At 40.0% G+C, this 14,885-nt stretch overlaps 1 protein-coding gene across 1 annotated transcript in view; it reads left to right on the top strand.

Annotated features, from left to right (window-relative positions):
* FNBP4 (formin binding protein 4) overlaps positions 1 to 14,885 on the top strand; it is a 46,328-nt gene extending 31,443 nt beyond the window's left edge. Inside the window, 2 exon segments of the mRNA XM_077114654.1 lie at positions 7,607 to 7,764; positions 13,880 to 14,885. Of these exon segments, the coding sequence (XP_076970769.1) occupies positions 7,607 to 7,764; positions 13,880 to 13,970 (249 nt within the window). The 3' untranslated portion in view covers positions 13,971 to 14,885.

Raw genomic sequence — 14,885 nt, 5'->3', positions numbered from 1 at the left:
ACGTATACAAAAAAGCTATAAATTTCAAAGCACAACACCACAATTAGTTGTAGAACAGATTTCAAAGTTTGACATGGGTTACAATTCCACAGTTTTAGGTTTTTACTTCTAGCTGCTCTGAAGTACTGGAGACTAAAAGAGATACCAGTTTAATGATTCAGCAGTCATATTCATTTAAGTCTTATCTTCTATGTATAATTCCCCCATCACCTTTGATTGTTCCATACCTCTCATTAGGGTGTTTGGGCTATGGCAATTCTAAATTTTTTATATTAGAAGGTGCTGTGATTTAATATAGGGTAGGGAGATGAAACTGTCTGATGTCCTGGAAAGGCCGAGCCCTCTAGGTTTCAGGACTTATCTGGACCAGGGACCAAACTGGAGGTTGTAGGTTTCTTAGCCGCTAATAATTTATTAACCTTTTTCCCCCCATTTTGGTCAGGATGAAATTGTTGATCTCATGGTGCCAGGGCTGGACTCATCCCTGGGAGTCATCTCCCGAACTCCCTGGGAGGCTTTCACCCCTGGACAACATATAATTTTTATTCCAGTAAAAGTTCTTACTGCTCATAAATAATAGTTTTGAAACTCCAGAGTGCTGAGATAACACATCATTTCTGCATACCAGGTATCTGAAAACTATGTGTTAAAGGCCTTTTTGAAGGAATATAAAATATACCCTTAATACCGCTAATGTATTATTTGGGACCAATATATATTTTAAGTTTTTCCCCCAGAGTTTCTTCTGCAGCTTACTAGGAAGAGTTTCTAGCTATTCACTCTTTATTCCTCTGACTTCACTGTTCTCCTAGTAAAAATTTCAAATGTAATAAGACTCCTAATACATAACTTCTGAACATAAATGGTTTTTCCATGATAGGAATCACACAAATGTGCTAAAAATTCTAACTCTACAGAAAGTCACAGTGAAACAGCGTTGACTGAATTTAGGTGTGATTTTAACCATTTGTTTGCAGGTGTTAAAGGAGCTATTATACTCCAGTGAGCCCTCCATGTTCACGCGGCCATTATTAGTCCTTTTTATTTTTGCTCAGTTGGTGTCAGGCTAACCCAGAATGAGCTGTGCTAGGGTTTGTCTGAGGAGTGTGTATGCAGTGGTTCAAGTTGTGCTGCAGATAAAATGACAGAATGGAATGTGGGAGGGCATGCAGAGCTGAAGGTACGACTGAGCAGAATAGCAGGCATTCATCTCCCCAGAAAATTAACTTTCAGTGACAGTGAAAATGGTATCAAGCAGGGAATCAAATAATATAAAAAGACTGAACTCTTTTTTTCTCAGATCTTTGGGGGCCTCATGCACAAAATCTGTTTGTCTGAAGTTCAAGTAGAACGAACATTTGGTTGCCCACTGCGTTAGTTAGGGTTCTCTAGAGAAACAGAATCAATAGGAAACATTCGTAAATATTAAATTTATAAGTGTCTCACATAACCATGGGAATGTCAGAGTCCAAAATCCTCAGGGCGGGCTGTGAATCTGACGATTCTGTGAAGCTGACAGTTGTCTGTCTAGATAAACTCCACAGGAGAGTCTCGCTGACCGAAGCAGAAAGAAAGCTTAGCTGTCTCTTCTGAATCCTCCTTAAAACGCTTCCAGTGATTAGATTAAGCATCACTCGTTGCAGAAGACACCCCCCCTTTAGCTTATTACAAATGGAATCAGCTGTGGATGCAGCTGACATGATCATGATTTAATTCTATGAAATGTCCTCATCACAACAGACAAGCCACCACTTGCCCAAGCAGACGAACAGGTACCACTAATTGGCCAAGTTGACACATGAACTTGACCCTGACAGTCCACCCCTTGTCAACTTGGCAGGTATACTCATCACCTTAAACCATACCTTATTTCTAAATAGAAAAAAAAAAAAGACATTTTTTTCCTCACCTGCCAACACTCAACTGTCCTGCATATAACCAGAAACACATTAAATCTCTCCAGAATAGGGTGCAAATTCTTGGGTAATATTCATTCTTAAACTTGATACTTACAACTTAAATAATATAACATGAACAAAACAGCATTACAGTCCTCGTTTCTGTAACTGATATCGTGGTCGAAGATCACTACCTTCTTCCACTACCCATTCCATGTTCCCTTTACCCTCAGCAAGCATTTCAGCTGGCCGTGGTTCTTTGCCTGGTGTGGTGACCCAAACCTTCATTCCAGAAGTTTCAGAGCCATTGGTAGTCCTGCTTGGATTCAGTTGTTGCAGTTTTCCATTGATTTTAATCACAGGACATGGTAGTACTAAAAGACGCTCTAGCAGGATCTCCTATATTCTAAGAAAACTCTTATTTACCTCCATTGTGTAGTTGCAGTCCCCTGCCCCCCCCCCCCCCGATAGTCAGGATCAGTCACCCCAGACAATAATGTAATCCTCTTCTTGGTTTGTTAATCCAATGACATAAGTAGTCCAGCGTGACCAGGTGGCAGTCTTAGAATCCAGTTCAATGGAATCATTGTTGTTTCTCCTGATGAAAGCACTTCCCATTTTGACCAGCAGCCTAGCAGAGCTCAGGGTCACAGGGAAAGGAAGCAAAAATTTTCCTAGTGGATCACTAGGGGTAATAGTTGGTGGTGCCACTCCCATTTCCACCCCTTGGTTCCTGGACCCATGGATGCTGATATAGGAGAAACAGCACCATAACAGTGGATGCTGATTCAGAGCAAATACAGCTTCCTGGAGAACATTACCCCAGCCTTTCAAGATAATTGAGTTTTCAAAAGGCCGTTCCATGGTTCTATCAATCCAGCAGCTTCTGGATGATGGGGAACATGGTAAGACCAGAGAATTCCATGAGCATGTGCCCATTCCCACACTTTATTTGCTGTGAAGTGTGTTCCTTGATCAGAAGCAGTGCTGTGTGGAATACCATGATGATGGATGAGGCATTCTATAAGCCCACAGATGGTAGTTTTGGCAGAAGCATTGCATGCAGGAAAAGCAAACCCATATCCAGAGTATGTGTCTATTCCAGTTAGAACAAATCACTGCCCCTTCCATGAAGGGAGTGGTCCAGTGTAATCAACCTGCCACCAATGTAGCTGACTGGTCACCTCGAGGAATGGTGCCATATCAGGGGCTGAGTGTAGGTCTCTGCTGCTGGCAGATTGGGCACTCAGCAGTGGCTGTAGTCAGGTCAGCCTTGGTGAGTGGAAGTCCATGTTGCTGAGCCCATGCATAACCTCCATCCCTACCACCATGACCACTTTGTTCATGAGCCCATTGGGCAATGACGGGAGTTGCTGGGGAAAGAGGCTGTCTGGTATCCATAGAATGGGTAATCTTATCCACTTGATTTTTAAAACCTTCCTCTGCTGAAGTCACCCTCTGGTGCACATTCACATGGGACACAAATATGTTCACGTTTTTTAGCCTACTCAGAAAGATCTATCCACATACTTCTTTCCTAGATCTCTTTTTCACCAGTCTTCCAATTATGACCTTGCCAAGTCCCTGACCATCCATCGAAACCATTAGCATGAGTCAGTATACAAACGCACTTCTGGCCAGTTTTCCTTCCAAGCAAAATGAACAACCAGATGCACTGCTTGAAGTTCTGCCCACTGGGAGGATTTCCCCTCACCACTGTCCTTCAAGGACACCTCAGAAAGGGGTTGTAGTGCTACAGCTGTCCACTTTTGGGTGGTACCTGCATATTGTGCTGAACCATCTGTAAACCAGGTCCGAGTTTTCTCTTCCTCAGTCCCAACACTTTATTTGCTGTGAAGTGTGTTCCTTGATCAGAAGCAGTGCTGTGTGGAATACCATGATGATGGATAAGGCATTCTGTAAGCCCACGGATGGTAGTTTTGGCAGAAGCATTGCATGCAGGAAAAGCAAACCCATATCCAGAGTATGTGTCTATTCCAGTTACTGTAATTCACTGTAAGGAACTCCCCAAGAGGCCATAGGTCTGGTCCTGGAAAGAGAAGGTAATGTGGCAAGAGTGGAGACCATGGACATTTGGGCCACTTCTTCATGTAACTTACTTCTGCCTTCAGAACTTGCTCTGGCTCTATCTCGTATATACCATTTGCATTTTACAATAGGGTGCTGCTGCACACACCCAGCTTTATGGCTTGGTGGGTCAGACAACACCCAGCTCGTGATAGGCAACTCAAATCTCATGGTAACTTGGTGGCCCATGGTTAAGCGTTCAGTCTCTCCTAAGGCCCAGTAGCAGGCCAAAACCTGTTTCTCATAAAGGAGGGTAATTATCTGCAGCAGATGGTAAGACTTTACTCCAAAATCTGAAGGGTCTGTGTTGTGAGTCTCCTATGGGGGCCTGCCAAAGGCTCCAGACAGCATCTCTATTTGCCACTGACACTTCCAGCACCATTGGATCTGCTGGATCATATGGTCCAAGTGGCAGAGCAGCTTGTACAGCAGGCTGGACCTGTCACAGAGCCTCCTCTTGTTCAAGTCCCTGCTCAAAATTAGCAGCTTTTCTGGTCACTCGATAAATGGGCTTGAGTAGCACACCCAAATGAGGAATATGTTGTCACCAAAATCCAAAGAGACTAACTAGGCGTTGTGCATCTTTTTTGGTCATAGGAGGGGCCAGATGCAGTAACTTATCCTTCACCCTCAAAGGGATATCTCGACATGCCCCACACCTCTGGACGCCTAGAAATTTCACTGAGGTGGAAGGCCCCTGTATTTTTGTTGGATTTATCTCCCATCCTCTGACACGCAAATGCCTTACCAATAAATCTAGAGTAGTTGCTACTTCTTGCTTACTAGGTCCAATCAACATGAAATCATCAATATATAATGGACCAGCGTGATGTCTTGTGGGAGGGAGAAATGATCAAGGTCCCTGTGACAAGATTATGACATAGAGCTGGAGAGTTGATATACCCCTGGGGTAGGACAGTGAAAGTATATTGCTGACCTTGCCAGCTGAAAGCAAACTGTTTCTGGTGGTCTTTATTAATAGCTATTGAGAGAAAAGCATTTGCCAGATCAGTAGCTGCATTCCAGGTACCAGGGGATGTATTGATTTGCTCAAGCAATGATACAATGCAACTAACTAATGCAACGTGGTACTAGGAGTGGTTCTTAAGAAACAGAATCTTAAAAATGAGTTTTTATGACTGGTTTTCTACTCTGACTGGACTCAGAGGCACTAAGGACTCTGATTCCCATAATCAGAATAACGGTGCTAGTCCATGGAGTGAGTTGGCAAAAGAGATAGTCAAGATATCACTATTCGATTTCTTCTAATGCTTCGCTTGTATGAAGCCAGTCTCTGTGGAGTGATATTTTTGACACCTTTACAGAGTTTTGTGGAAGAAACAATGGACCTATTCACTGTTGGTAGGCAAGCTGAGACCCACAACTCTTCTTGAGGGTAGTATGGTGGTTCCACAGGAGGCTAGGTATAGGTTTGCCATGTGATCTTGCAACACTGTTGCTAGGTATATACCTGGAAGAACTGAGAATGGGCACATAAATGTACATTTGCACACTAGTGTTTACATTGGCAGTGTATGCAGTTTATAATGGATGAAAGTGCCTAAGGATATAACGACTGAGGGATGGAAAGGGGAACTGTGGTATATGTATACAATGGACTACTGAGTGGCTGCAAGAAGAAATATGGTTGTGAGACATGCAACTAGGTGAATGAAACTTGAGGACAGTATCCTGAATGAAATGTCAGAAACAAAAAGACTAATAATGTTATGCCTCCCTCACTCATATGGACTAACTGTATTATACAAACTCAGAGAACTGAAGTCAAGAGCATGGGTTATCAAGTTGGGACCTGTTATAAAGGGTCCTAGATTGTAAGCTCTTACAGCATTCACATCTATTCTGGATCTGTAACTATTATTTCTAAATTCTGAAATACTGAGCTACTTGTGCATACCTAGTCGCTACCTGAAACTTTGGGAATTTATGTGACACCTGAGACTCAGAGTTAGAGCTCTCAAGCCATGACAGTCAATATTACCCCACTCCTGGTACCAAGTTGCATTAGTTAAGGTTTTCTAGAGAAACAGAATCAACAGGAAATATTCATAAATATTAAATTTATAAAAGCATCTCACCTGACCATGGAAATGCAAAGTCTAAAATCTGTAGGGCAGGCTGTGAAGCTGATGGTTCTGGTGGAGGGTCTGAACAAATTCCACAGGAGAGTCTCCCTGCCGAAGCAGGAAGAGAACCTGTCTCTTCTGAATCCTCCTTAAAAGGCTTCCACTGATTAGATTAAGCGCCGCTCATTGCAGGAGACAATCCCCTTTACTGATTACAAATGGAATCAGCTGTGGATACAGCTGGTGTGGTCATGATTTAATTCTATGAAATGTCCTCATCACAACAGACAGGCCAGCACTTGCCCAACCAGACAAACAGGTACCACCACTTGGCCAAGTTGACACATGAACCTGACCATGACACCCACATAAGCACAAGACTCAGTTACAACTCCTGCTTGTCATACAGTGTAACCTGGTCATATCTTCAAGCACAGAGCCCTGCTGCTCTTCAGCAACCAAGGATAAAAATTGGTCTTATCAGTGTCTAATGTGTGGCTGTCAAATTTCATGTAAATGGTAACAGATACCAAGAAGTGTATTTGGAATGCATACTGTGTGTCAGGTGTTCTCCCTAGAAGCTTGGGATTCAGCGGGGAGCCAGACAAAATGTCTACTTCACTAGTGCTTCCCTGTTGGGGTGAGGAGTTGATAGATAGGCAAATAAATATATGCTGCATTCTTTTTAGGGCGGTGATGAAAATAAGTACTGTAAGAGAACAGAGAGGTCTTGGAGAGATGGTGCTCTCAGATAAGGTAGTCGGGGAAGGCCTCTGCTAAAGGGACTGCTCAGAGGCCTGGAGCTAGTGAAACAAGCAAGCCACGTTGCATATACTGGAGATTGCGTGGAAGAGGCAACAGTAAGTGCAGAGTGAAAAAGCAGTAACATACTTCCTCTAAAGTTTTTATATAGTTCCAGTTTTGCAGCTGTCACATATTTTTGTGATAGGCTGCAAAGCTACCTAACTACAAAAGTGTATGTTTAGGGTGGGCCACAGTGGCAGAGTTTTTGCCTACCACGCCAGAGACCCGGGTTTGATTCCTGGTGCCTGCCCGTGCAAAAAAAAAAGGGTAAAAGTGTATGTTTATTATGGACTATTGAGACCCAAAAGAAAGAACTCATTGTTTCTTTATTTTTAGTACTTGCCATTGATTTTGTCACTTTTTTTAAAAGGACTGGATCACTGTTTCTCAGATCTCTTTATCACATGATTGGAATACCGTATATGTTTAAAGTTTGAAAAGAAATGCTGTAATTTGAAGGAGATGAGCTAAAGGTAACAGAATAGAAAGGCTCAAGGAAATTGTCTGACCTAAATTCCTAAAACATCACATTTATAGTTCTTTAGAATTTTGATGAAGCTTTTTGATTTTGGCAAAAATTTCTTAGAATGAGATTCATTTTTTGTTTTTCTGTTCTTTGAATTTTAAAGTCCACTTTACTCCTTAGAACTTAGGATCTCCAGTGTGGAAGACTGAATCTTTCTACTTTCCTTATTTTATGTTCCCTCTGACCTTTATCTATTGTTATAGGCAAAGAAGAGTAAAACAAAAATGCCGTCTCTGGTAAAAAAGTGGCAGAGTATCCAGCGTGAGTTAGATGAAGAGGAGAACTCTAGTTCCAGTGAAGAGGACCGGGAATCCACCACACAGAAACGAATTGAAGAGTGGAAACAGCAGCAACTGGTCAGGTAAAGAAAAGAGATGACAGATCAGGATGGGTTGTCATTGTTGTGGTTTTAAAATAGTCATATTCTTAGCATTAAAATCCTTAATTTTTGCTGTTCTTGATAAACTATTATCTATAAAAAATTTTAATTCGTAATGCTTATTTTCCTATAAAAATCAGTGTCTACCCTTTTTAAAATCAGAAATATCACTGTTACAATATTTTCTCCCACTGATTGTTGTTCTTTGGCAAAGAGCTGTCTTAACCCTGTACCAGGAAATATAATCATCACCATTGACCATCTAGATCCGAGAGACTTTTTTTTCTTCATATTTTTAATTTATTTTACAAATAATTTGCAAAAGTAAGAAAAAAGGAAAAGACGGACACTTGATTAGGAATTTTAGTAGGAATTTAAACACAGTAAACCCAAGTTTTTGCGTATTTTCCTAGTTTTGAAGGTAACTTATGCATACTGAATTGGGCAACATTGCTCGAATGCAACTAACTAATCATTGACTATCATGAATAAAATAGAAAAATAAATGCTGATGCAAGATTTCAAATTCATCTCTAATAGGTTCTAACATTACTTCTAGTTCTTGCATTTGCATCTTCAAAGTATAGTACTTTGAATTAGAATCCTATTATTTCCTTTTTGTACTTAGAAATATATTGTTCAATCATCAGTCTTGAATTTCAGGAAATTCAGCTGGGATATCATCTCTTTTTTTTTTAATTAGTTTTTAAATTAAAATATATTACAATAAAGAAACACTAACATTGTTAACATATGATCATTCTGTTCTACATATATAATCAGTAATTCACAATATCATCACACAATTGCATATTCATCACGATCATTTCTTAGAACATTTGCATCGATTCAGAAAAACACAACACAAAAATAAAACGAAAACAGACAAAAAAATTATACATACCATATCCCTTACCCTTCCCTTTCATTGATCACTAGCATTTCAAACTAATTTTAACATTTGTTCCCCCTATTGTTCATTTTTATTCCATATGTTCTACTCATCTATTGACAAGGTAGATAAAAGGAGCATCAGACACAAGGTTTTCACAACCACACAGTCACATTGTGAAAGCTATATCATTATACAATCATCCTCAAGAAACATGGCTACTGGAACCTAACTCGACATTTTCAGGCAGTTCCCTCCAGCCTCTTATTACATCTTGAACAACAAGGTGATATCTACTTAATGCGTAAGAATAACCTCCAGGATAACTTCTCGACTCTGTTGGGAATCTCTCAGCCATTGACACTTTGTCTCATTTCGCTCTGTCCCCTTTTGGTCAAGAAGGTGTTCTCAGTCCCTTAATGCTGAGTCTCAGCTGGTTCTGGGATTTCTGTCCTTCGTTGCCAGGAAGATCCACACCCCTGGGAGTCATGTCCCACATAGACAGGGGAAGGGTGGTGAGTTTGCTTGCTGTGTTGGCTGGAGAGAGAGGTCACATCTGAGCAACAAAAGAGGTTCTCTTGGGGGTGACTCTGAGGCCTAATTTTAAGGAGGCTTGACCTATCCTTTGTGGGATTAAGTTTCATATGAACAAACCCCAAGTCTGGGGGCTCAGCCTGTAGCTTTGGTTGTCCACACTGCTTGTGAGAATATCAAGAATTCAACTTGGGGAGGTTGAATTTTCCCCTGTTCTCACCATTCTCCGAAGGAGACTTTGCAAATACTTTTCCACTCACTGATCAAATCATTATGGGATTCATCGGGGCATCACTCTGGACAAACCAACAAAATCTCATGTCCTACCCAAGGTTCCATGTACTTATGCTGTTCAGTTAAGCTGTCTACATAAGGTATATTAGGAAATGCACTAGTCAAAATATAAATTTTGTACCAAATAAACCTTTTTTGCTTTAGTCTCACACATAAGTTGAAATTTTAAAATATTAATTACCATCTATTTTCAGCACCCTGCTGTTGCTTCCTGTTGAAACAGAGCTCGAAGGATATTAAGGAATGATGAGAAAGAGAGAAAGAAAGGAAGAAAAGAAAGACAGACACAAATGGGTTCAGGGGGTCTGAAGCTTAACTCTACATCAGACATCAGACAACTGTATTCTTAACCAGATCCTGGTTATATACCACAGGATGTCAATAGGCATGCATGCATTTCCTGAGGGAACAAAGTTCTTATCTTTCAGTGTTCTTCATAACCATTTGGGGTAAACATTCTCTTCCTCCCAGACTGCTCTACATAACAATCTCCACAGTTTATTGCCGCCATCCTGAGGCCAACTGCTCCCAACAAAACCTGCAGGTCTTGTTTTAACCCTTGGCTCCTGCACCCTGCAGTAATGGCATTCCTTTGTTCTTCCTCATGCAAAAACATTTTTTAAATTTGTACATTTAGTCACTATCATTATATACTCTAGGCATTCCTAGATTATACCATCTCAGTCTTTATTGTCTTTCTTTGTGATTTCATTTATGCCCCCAGCCCTTCTAGATTGATAGAAGAACAATCTATCATTCTCACATTCAGCTTCATTCAGTGTTTTAACATATTTGTATTGCAGTTAGGTAGTATTGTGCTGTCCATTTCTGAGTTTTTATGTACAGTCCTGTTGCACAGTCTGTATCCCTTCAGCTCCAATTACCCAATATCTTACCCTGTTTCTATCTCCTGATGGTCTCTGTTACCAACGAAATATTCCAAGTTTATTCACTAATGTCAGTTCATATCAGTGAGACCATACAGTATTTGCCCTTTTGTTTTTGGCTAATCTCACTCAGCATAATGTCCTTAAGGTCCATCCATGTTGTTACATACTTCATAACTTTATTCTGTCTTACAGCTGCATAATACTCCATCGTATGTAAATGTCATGGTTTGTTTAGCCACTTGTCTGTTGATGGACATTTTGGCTTTGGCCATCTTTTTGCAATTGTAAATAATGCTGCTATAAACATTGGTGTGCAAATGTCCGTTTGTGTCCTTGCTCTCATGTCCTTTGAGTAGAGACAGTGTATAGATGGGTCCTGTTTTTAAATCCATTCTGCCAGTCTATGTCTTTTGAATGGGGAGTTTAATCCTTTAACATTTAATGTTATTACTGCACGGGTAGTACTTTCTTCTATTATTTTGCCTTCTGGATTTTATATGTCATATCTGCTTTTCCTTCTTTTTACTTATAGTCTTCCTTTCTGCACTCTTCTCCACACTTCTCTCTTCTGTCTTCATATCTGTCTCTAGTGCTCCATTTAGTGTTTCTTGCACAGCTGGTCTCTTGGTCACAAATTCAGTAATTTTTTGTCTGAAAATGTTTTAATTTCTCCCTTATTTTTGAAGGACAATTTTGCTGGATATAGAATTCTTGGTTGGCAGTTTTTCTCTTTTAATAATTTAAATATATCATCCCACTGTCTTCTCGTCTCCATGGTTTCTGCTGAGAAATCTATGCATGGTCTTATTGGGCTTCCCTTGTACATGATGGATTGCTTTTCTCTTGCTGCTTTCAAGATTCTCTCTTTCTCTTTGACCTCTGACATTCTGATTTGTAAATGTCTTGGAGTACGTGTGTTTGGATCTATTCTTTTTGGGGTACGCTGCACTTCTTGGATCTGTAACTTTGAAGTCTTTCATAAGAGTTGGGAAATTTTCAGTGATAATTTTCTCCATTAGTTATTCTCCTCATTTTCCCTTCTCTTCTCCTCTGGGACACCCACAACATGTATATTCGTGCACTTCATATTGTCTTTCAATTCCCTGATTCCCTGCTCATATTTTTCCTGTTTTTTTCCCTATATTTTCTTTTTCTTGTTGGATTTCAGATGTTCCGTCCTCCAGTTCACTAATCCTATGTTTTGCCTCTCGAAATCTGCCATTGTAGGTTTCCATTGTTTTTGTTTTTGTTTTTTGTCTTCTGCTGTGCCTTTCATTCCCGTAAGTTCTGTGATTTGTTTTTTCAGACTTTCGATTTCTTCTTTTTGTTCATTCCTTGTCTTCTTTATATCCTCCCTCAATTCATAATTTGGTTTTTGATGAGGTTTTCCATGTCTGTTCGTATATTCTGAATTAATTGTTTCAGCTCCTGTATCTCATTTGAATTGTTGGTTTGTTCCTTTGACTGGGCCGTATCTTCAGTTTTCCTAGTGTGATTTGTTATTTTTTATTGGCATCTAGGCATTTAATTACCTTAATTAGTTTATTCTGGAGATTGCTTTCACTTCTATTACCTAGGGTTTTCTTCCTGGATGAATTTGTTGTCTATCTGTTCTTTGACATTCAGTTCAGCTTTTTCTGGACCTCTAGCTAAAGTTTTGTTTAACAGAGGAGAATTTTTTAGTTCTTGTTTTCTTGTTTCTTGTCCTGCTTGTGTGGTGCCTTTCCCCCCACACACACTTAGGAGGGTCTACATAGGTATTATAGACTCCAGCTGGATTTTCCCAGACCAAACTGGCCTCCTATCAGGGGGAAAGAGTCACCTTCGTCGGTTTTCCCTGAGGGTGAGACCAGCAGGTTGAAAGACTTTCCTGTGCAGTCTCTGGGCTCTCTTTTTCTTATCCTGCCCAGTATGTGGTGCTTGTCTGACTGCAGGGCCCACCAGCATAAGGTGATGTGGTACCTTTAACTTCAGCAGACTCTCCCTGCTGGTTTTAATGGCTTCAAATTACCAAGTCCTGGGGTCTGAATTCCTCGAGGGAGGGATGCCACCTGAGTTGGGCTTCACCCCTCCCCTGGGGAAGGCACACGCTCCAGACAAGCCCTCAAACAAGCTTGTTTCTGCCTGTGCCTGGGGCAGTTGAAGCCTGAGAAGTCCTCCCGCTGTATCCAAAGGCAGTCAAGCCTGTGTAGAAACACAGCCACAAAAACCTCTGTTTCTTTTCTTTTTTCGTCAGCCATGCCCCCTTGGCGCCGGGGCAAAAATGAATGACCTCTGCTTTGACCAGGTTCACCTGAGCTGGGGGCCTATTTTTAGTAGTCAGAATTTGTTAATTAGTTCCACAATTGGCGTTTGATTGTGCCCAGTCCCTGCTGCTGGTAAAGTCCTTTCCTTTCCCCACTGGGAAGCAGCCTGTGAGGGAGGGGCACCGGCTGCTACTGCTTGGGGATCTCATGGTTCTGGGGGCGCTCACAGCCAGTCCAGCTGGTCCAGACTGGTGTATGCTGTGTGTCCAGTCACCGACATGGCCCCTGGAGCTGTTCTGTACTCTTTCTGGTTATTTGGTAGTTGTTTTGGAGGACGAACTAAAATGCACGCATTGCTAAGCCACCATCTTGGCCCAGAAGTCTCCCCTGGGATATCATCTCTTAACACTCATAGTCTGTAGAATCTTTACTATCTTTCTCTATGCATTTATCTTCTGGTGCATGTGTTTTTTGTTTTTGTTTGTTTTACTTCCTTGAACGGTGATGTCATATTCTAGGCAACACAGTAAGAAAACTGAGGAGTGGTATATTAGTGGTGATTTCACTTTTGCATCATTTTTGCTGGCAATTATTTTATTCTTTTTTATTATTCCAGTCTTTTTTAGTGTAGTTTGGAGTTAACGAGTAATGATTTAAAAATTGCTATGATGATGAAATAACTATCTGTTTTGTGATATTTGGGGGAGGGGGCAAGGACCATAAAGATCCTGTAACGTATCTTAGATTATCTTAGATTTATAAATGTATATAATACACACATTCTGATAATTGCAAGACAGAATGCATTTTAATCTTTTTTAATGATTGAGTAAGTCTTGAAATATCAATCCTTATAAATAGAACTACTCAAAAACTAAAATTGGGTCCAGGGATCCATTATCGTATATTGAGAGTTAAAATATATCCTTCCTTGAAAAATTATAATTCCTGTGGGCTAAGAAAAGCTTTTAGTAAAAGCTTTTTAGTTTACATTCAGTAAGCCTTTAATGGTGACTGGAGGTGCATAATCTTACATATATATATATCTGTGTACACTTTAAACATACGTAAAATTATAGAAAGTATGTTATGTGCTTGAATTTATTTGGCTTTAAAACTTCACATTTTTGTGAACATAAATGTGATAAAATTTCGTTTCAATTAACAGGTTCTTATTTGCTGGGAAATGAAGTTTTGTGCTTTTTTTTTTCATTGAAGTAATCTGTTTGTTGTTTTCACAGTGGCATGGCAGAAAGAAATGCTAATTTTGAAGCCCTTCCTGAGGATTGGCGAGCAAGACTGAAAAGAAGGAAAATGGCTCCAAATACATAATTTTTAAATTATTTTTTTATTTTCAATATTTGTGTTTTTTTATTCATTTCAGAGTCTTACTATAAACTATAAATGTTATAGGAGAGAAGATAAGCATTTCCTGGACCAAGAGCATACACGTACAAAATTTTCATGTTCGTGAAGTACAATTTTTCTGTTTCACTAAAGGGTGAGGTGACTGAAATTGCTTTAACCTGACAGCCTTTCCTTTCACCATGGCAAGCTCAGCATGTTGGGCTATATTAACCTCATCAATTTTGAACATGTGGGTCATAAGAATGACACCTCTGTAGAAGATTTGGTGAGAAAAGTGAAGGCTTTCCCTAATAGAAGAGAATTTAGTTCTTAGTGTGGCACACTCTCATTAACTTCTCCTTAAAACAAGTGCAATTAAGAAGGCAGTTCTTCCTTAATTGGGATCTTTTCTTGACTTTTACTGCCAGCCCTGAAGTCCTGGAGTCTGTCAGGTTATTTCCCTGTGCTGACAAATGGCCACACTCTACAGTAGTACTTTCTCACAAATTCTAGAACTGAGAGCTCAGTCATTTCCAAACTAGGTGGCATATTTAAAATTAAATAAGGCAGGAGCCACAGGTGTTCATGTCCTTGATTTTGAGAATTTTCCCCTGAAATGTGTGGCAGTAGATGAAACAGGAGCCCCTGTATGTATTAATGTGTCTTCATTGTCTTATCCTATTCCAAAATTCACCTCCCTTCTATGTGTAAATGTATTCTCCATAAATTTCCAGTATTTTAAAAAGCAGTTTACTGTTCTGTACTTTCTCTTGTATCGCAATCAGGTAAAAGTCACTTTAAACTGAAGAAAAGGCAAATTGTGTTTTAAAGTTGTTTGTATTTCTCCAGTTTCTGATGTTGTAAATTTGTATATATTCACTAATAAAGCTTTTTTTATAC

Source organism: Tamandua tetradactyla, chromosome 8 (assembly GCF_023851605.1).
Source record: "Tamandua tetradactyla isolate mTamTet1 chromosome 8, mTamTet1.pri, whole genome shotgun sequence".
Lineage (NCBI taxonomy): Eukaryota > Metazoa > Chordata > Mammalia > Pilosa > Myrmecophagidae > Tamandua > Tamandua tetradactyla.
This window is presented reverse-complemented; position numbering and strand designations above follow the sequence as displayed.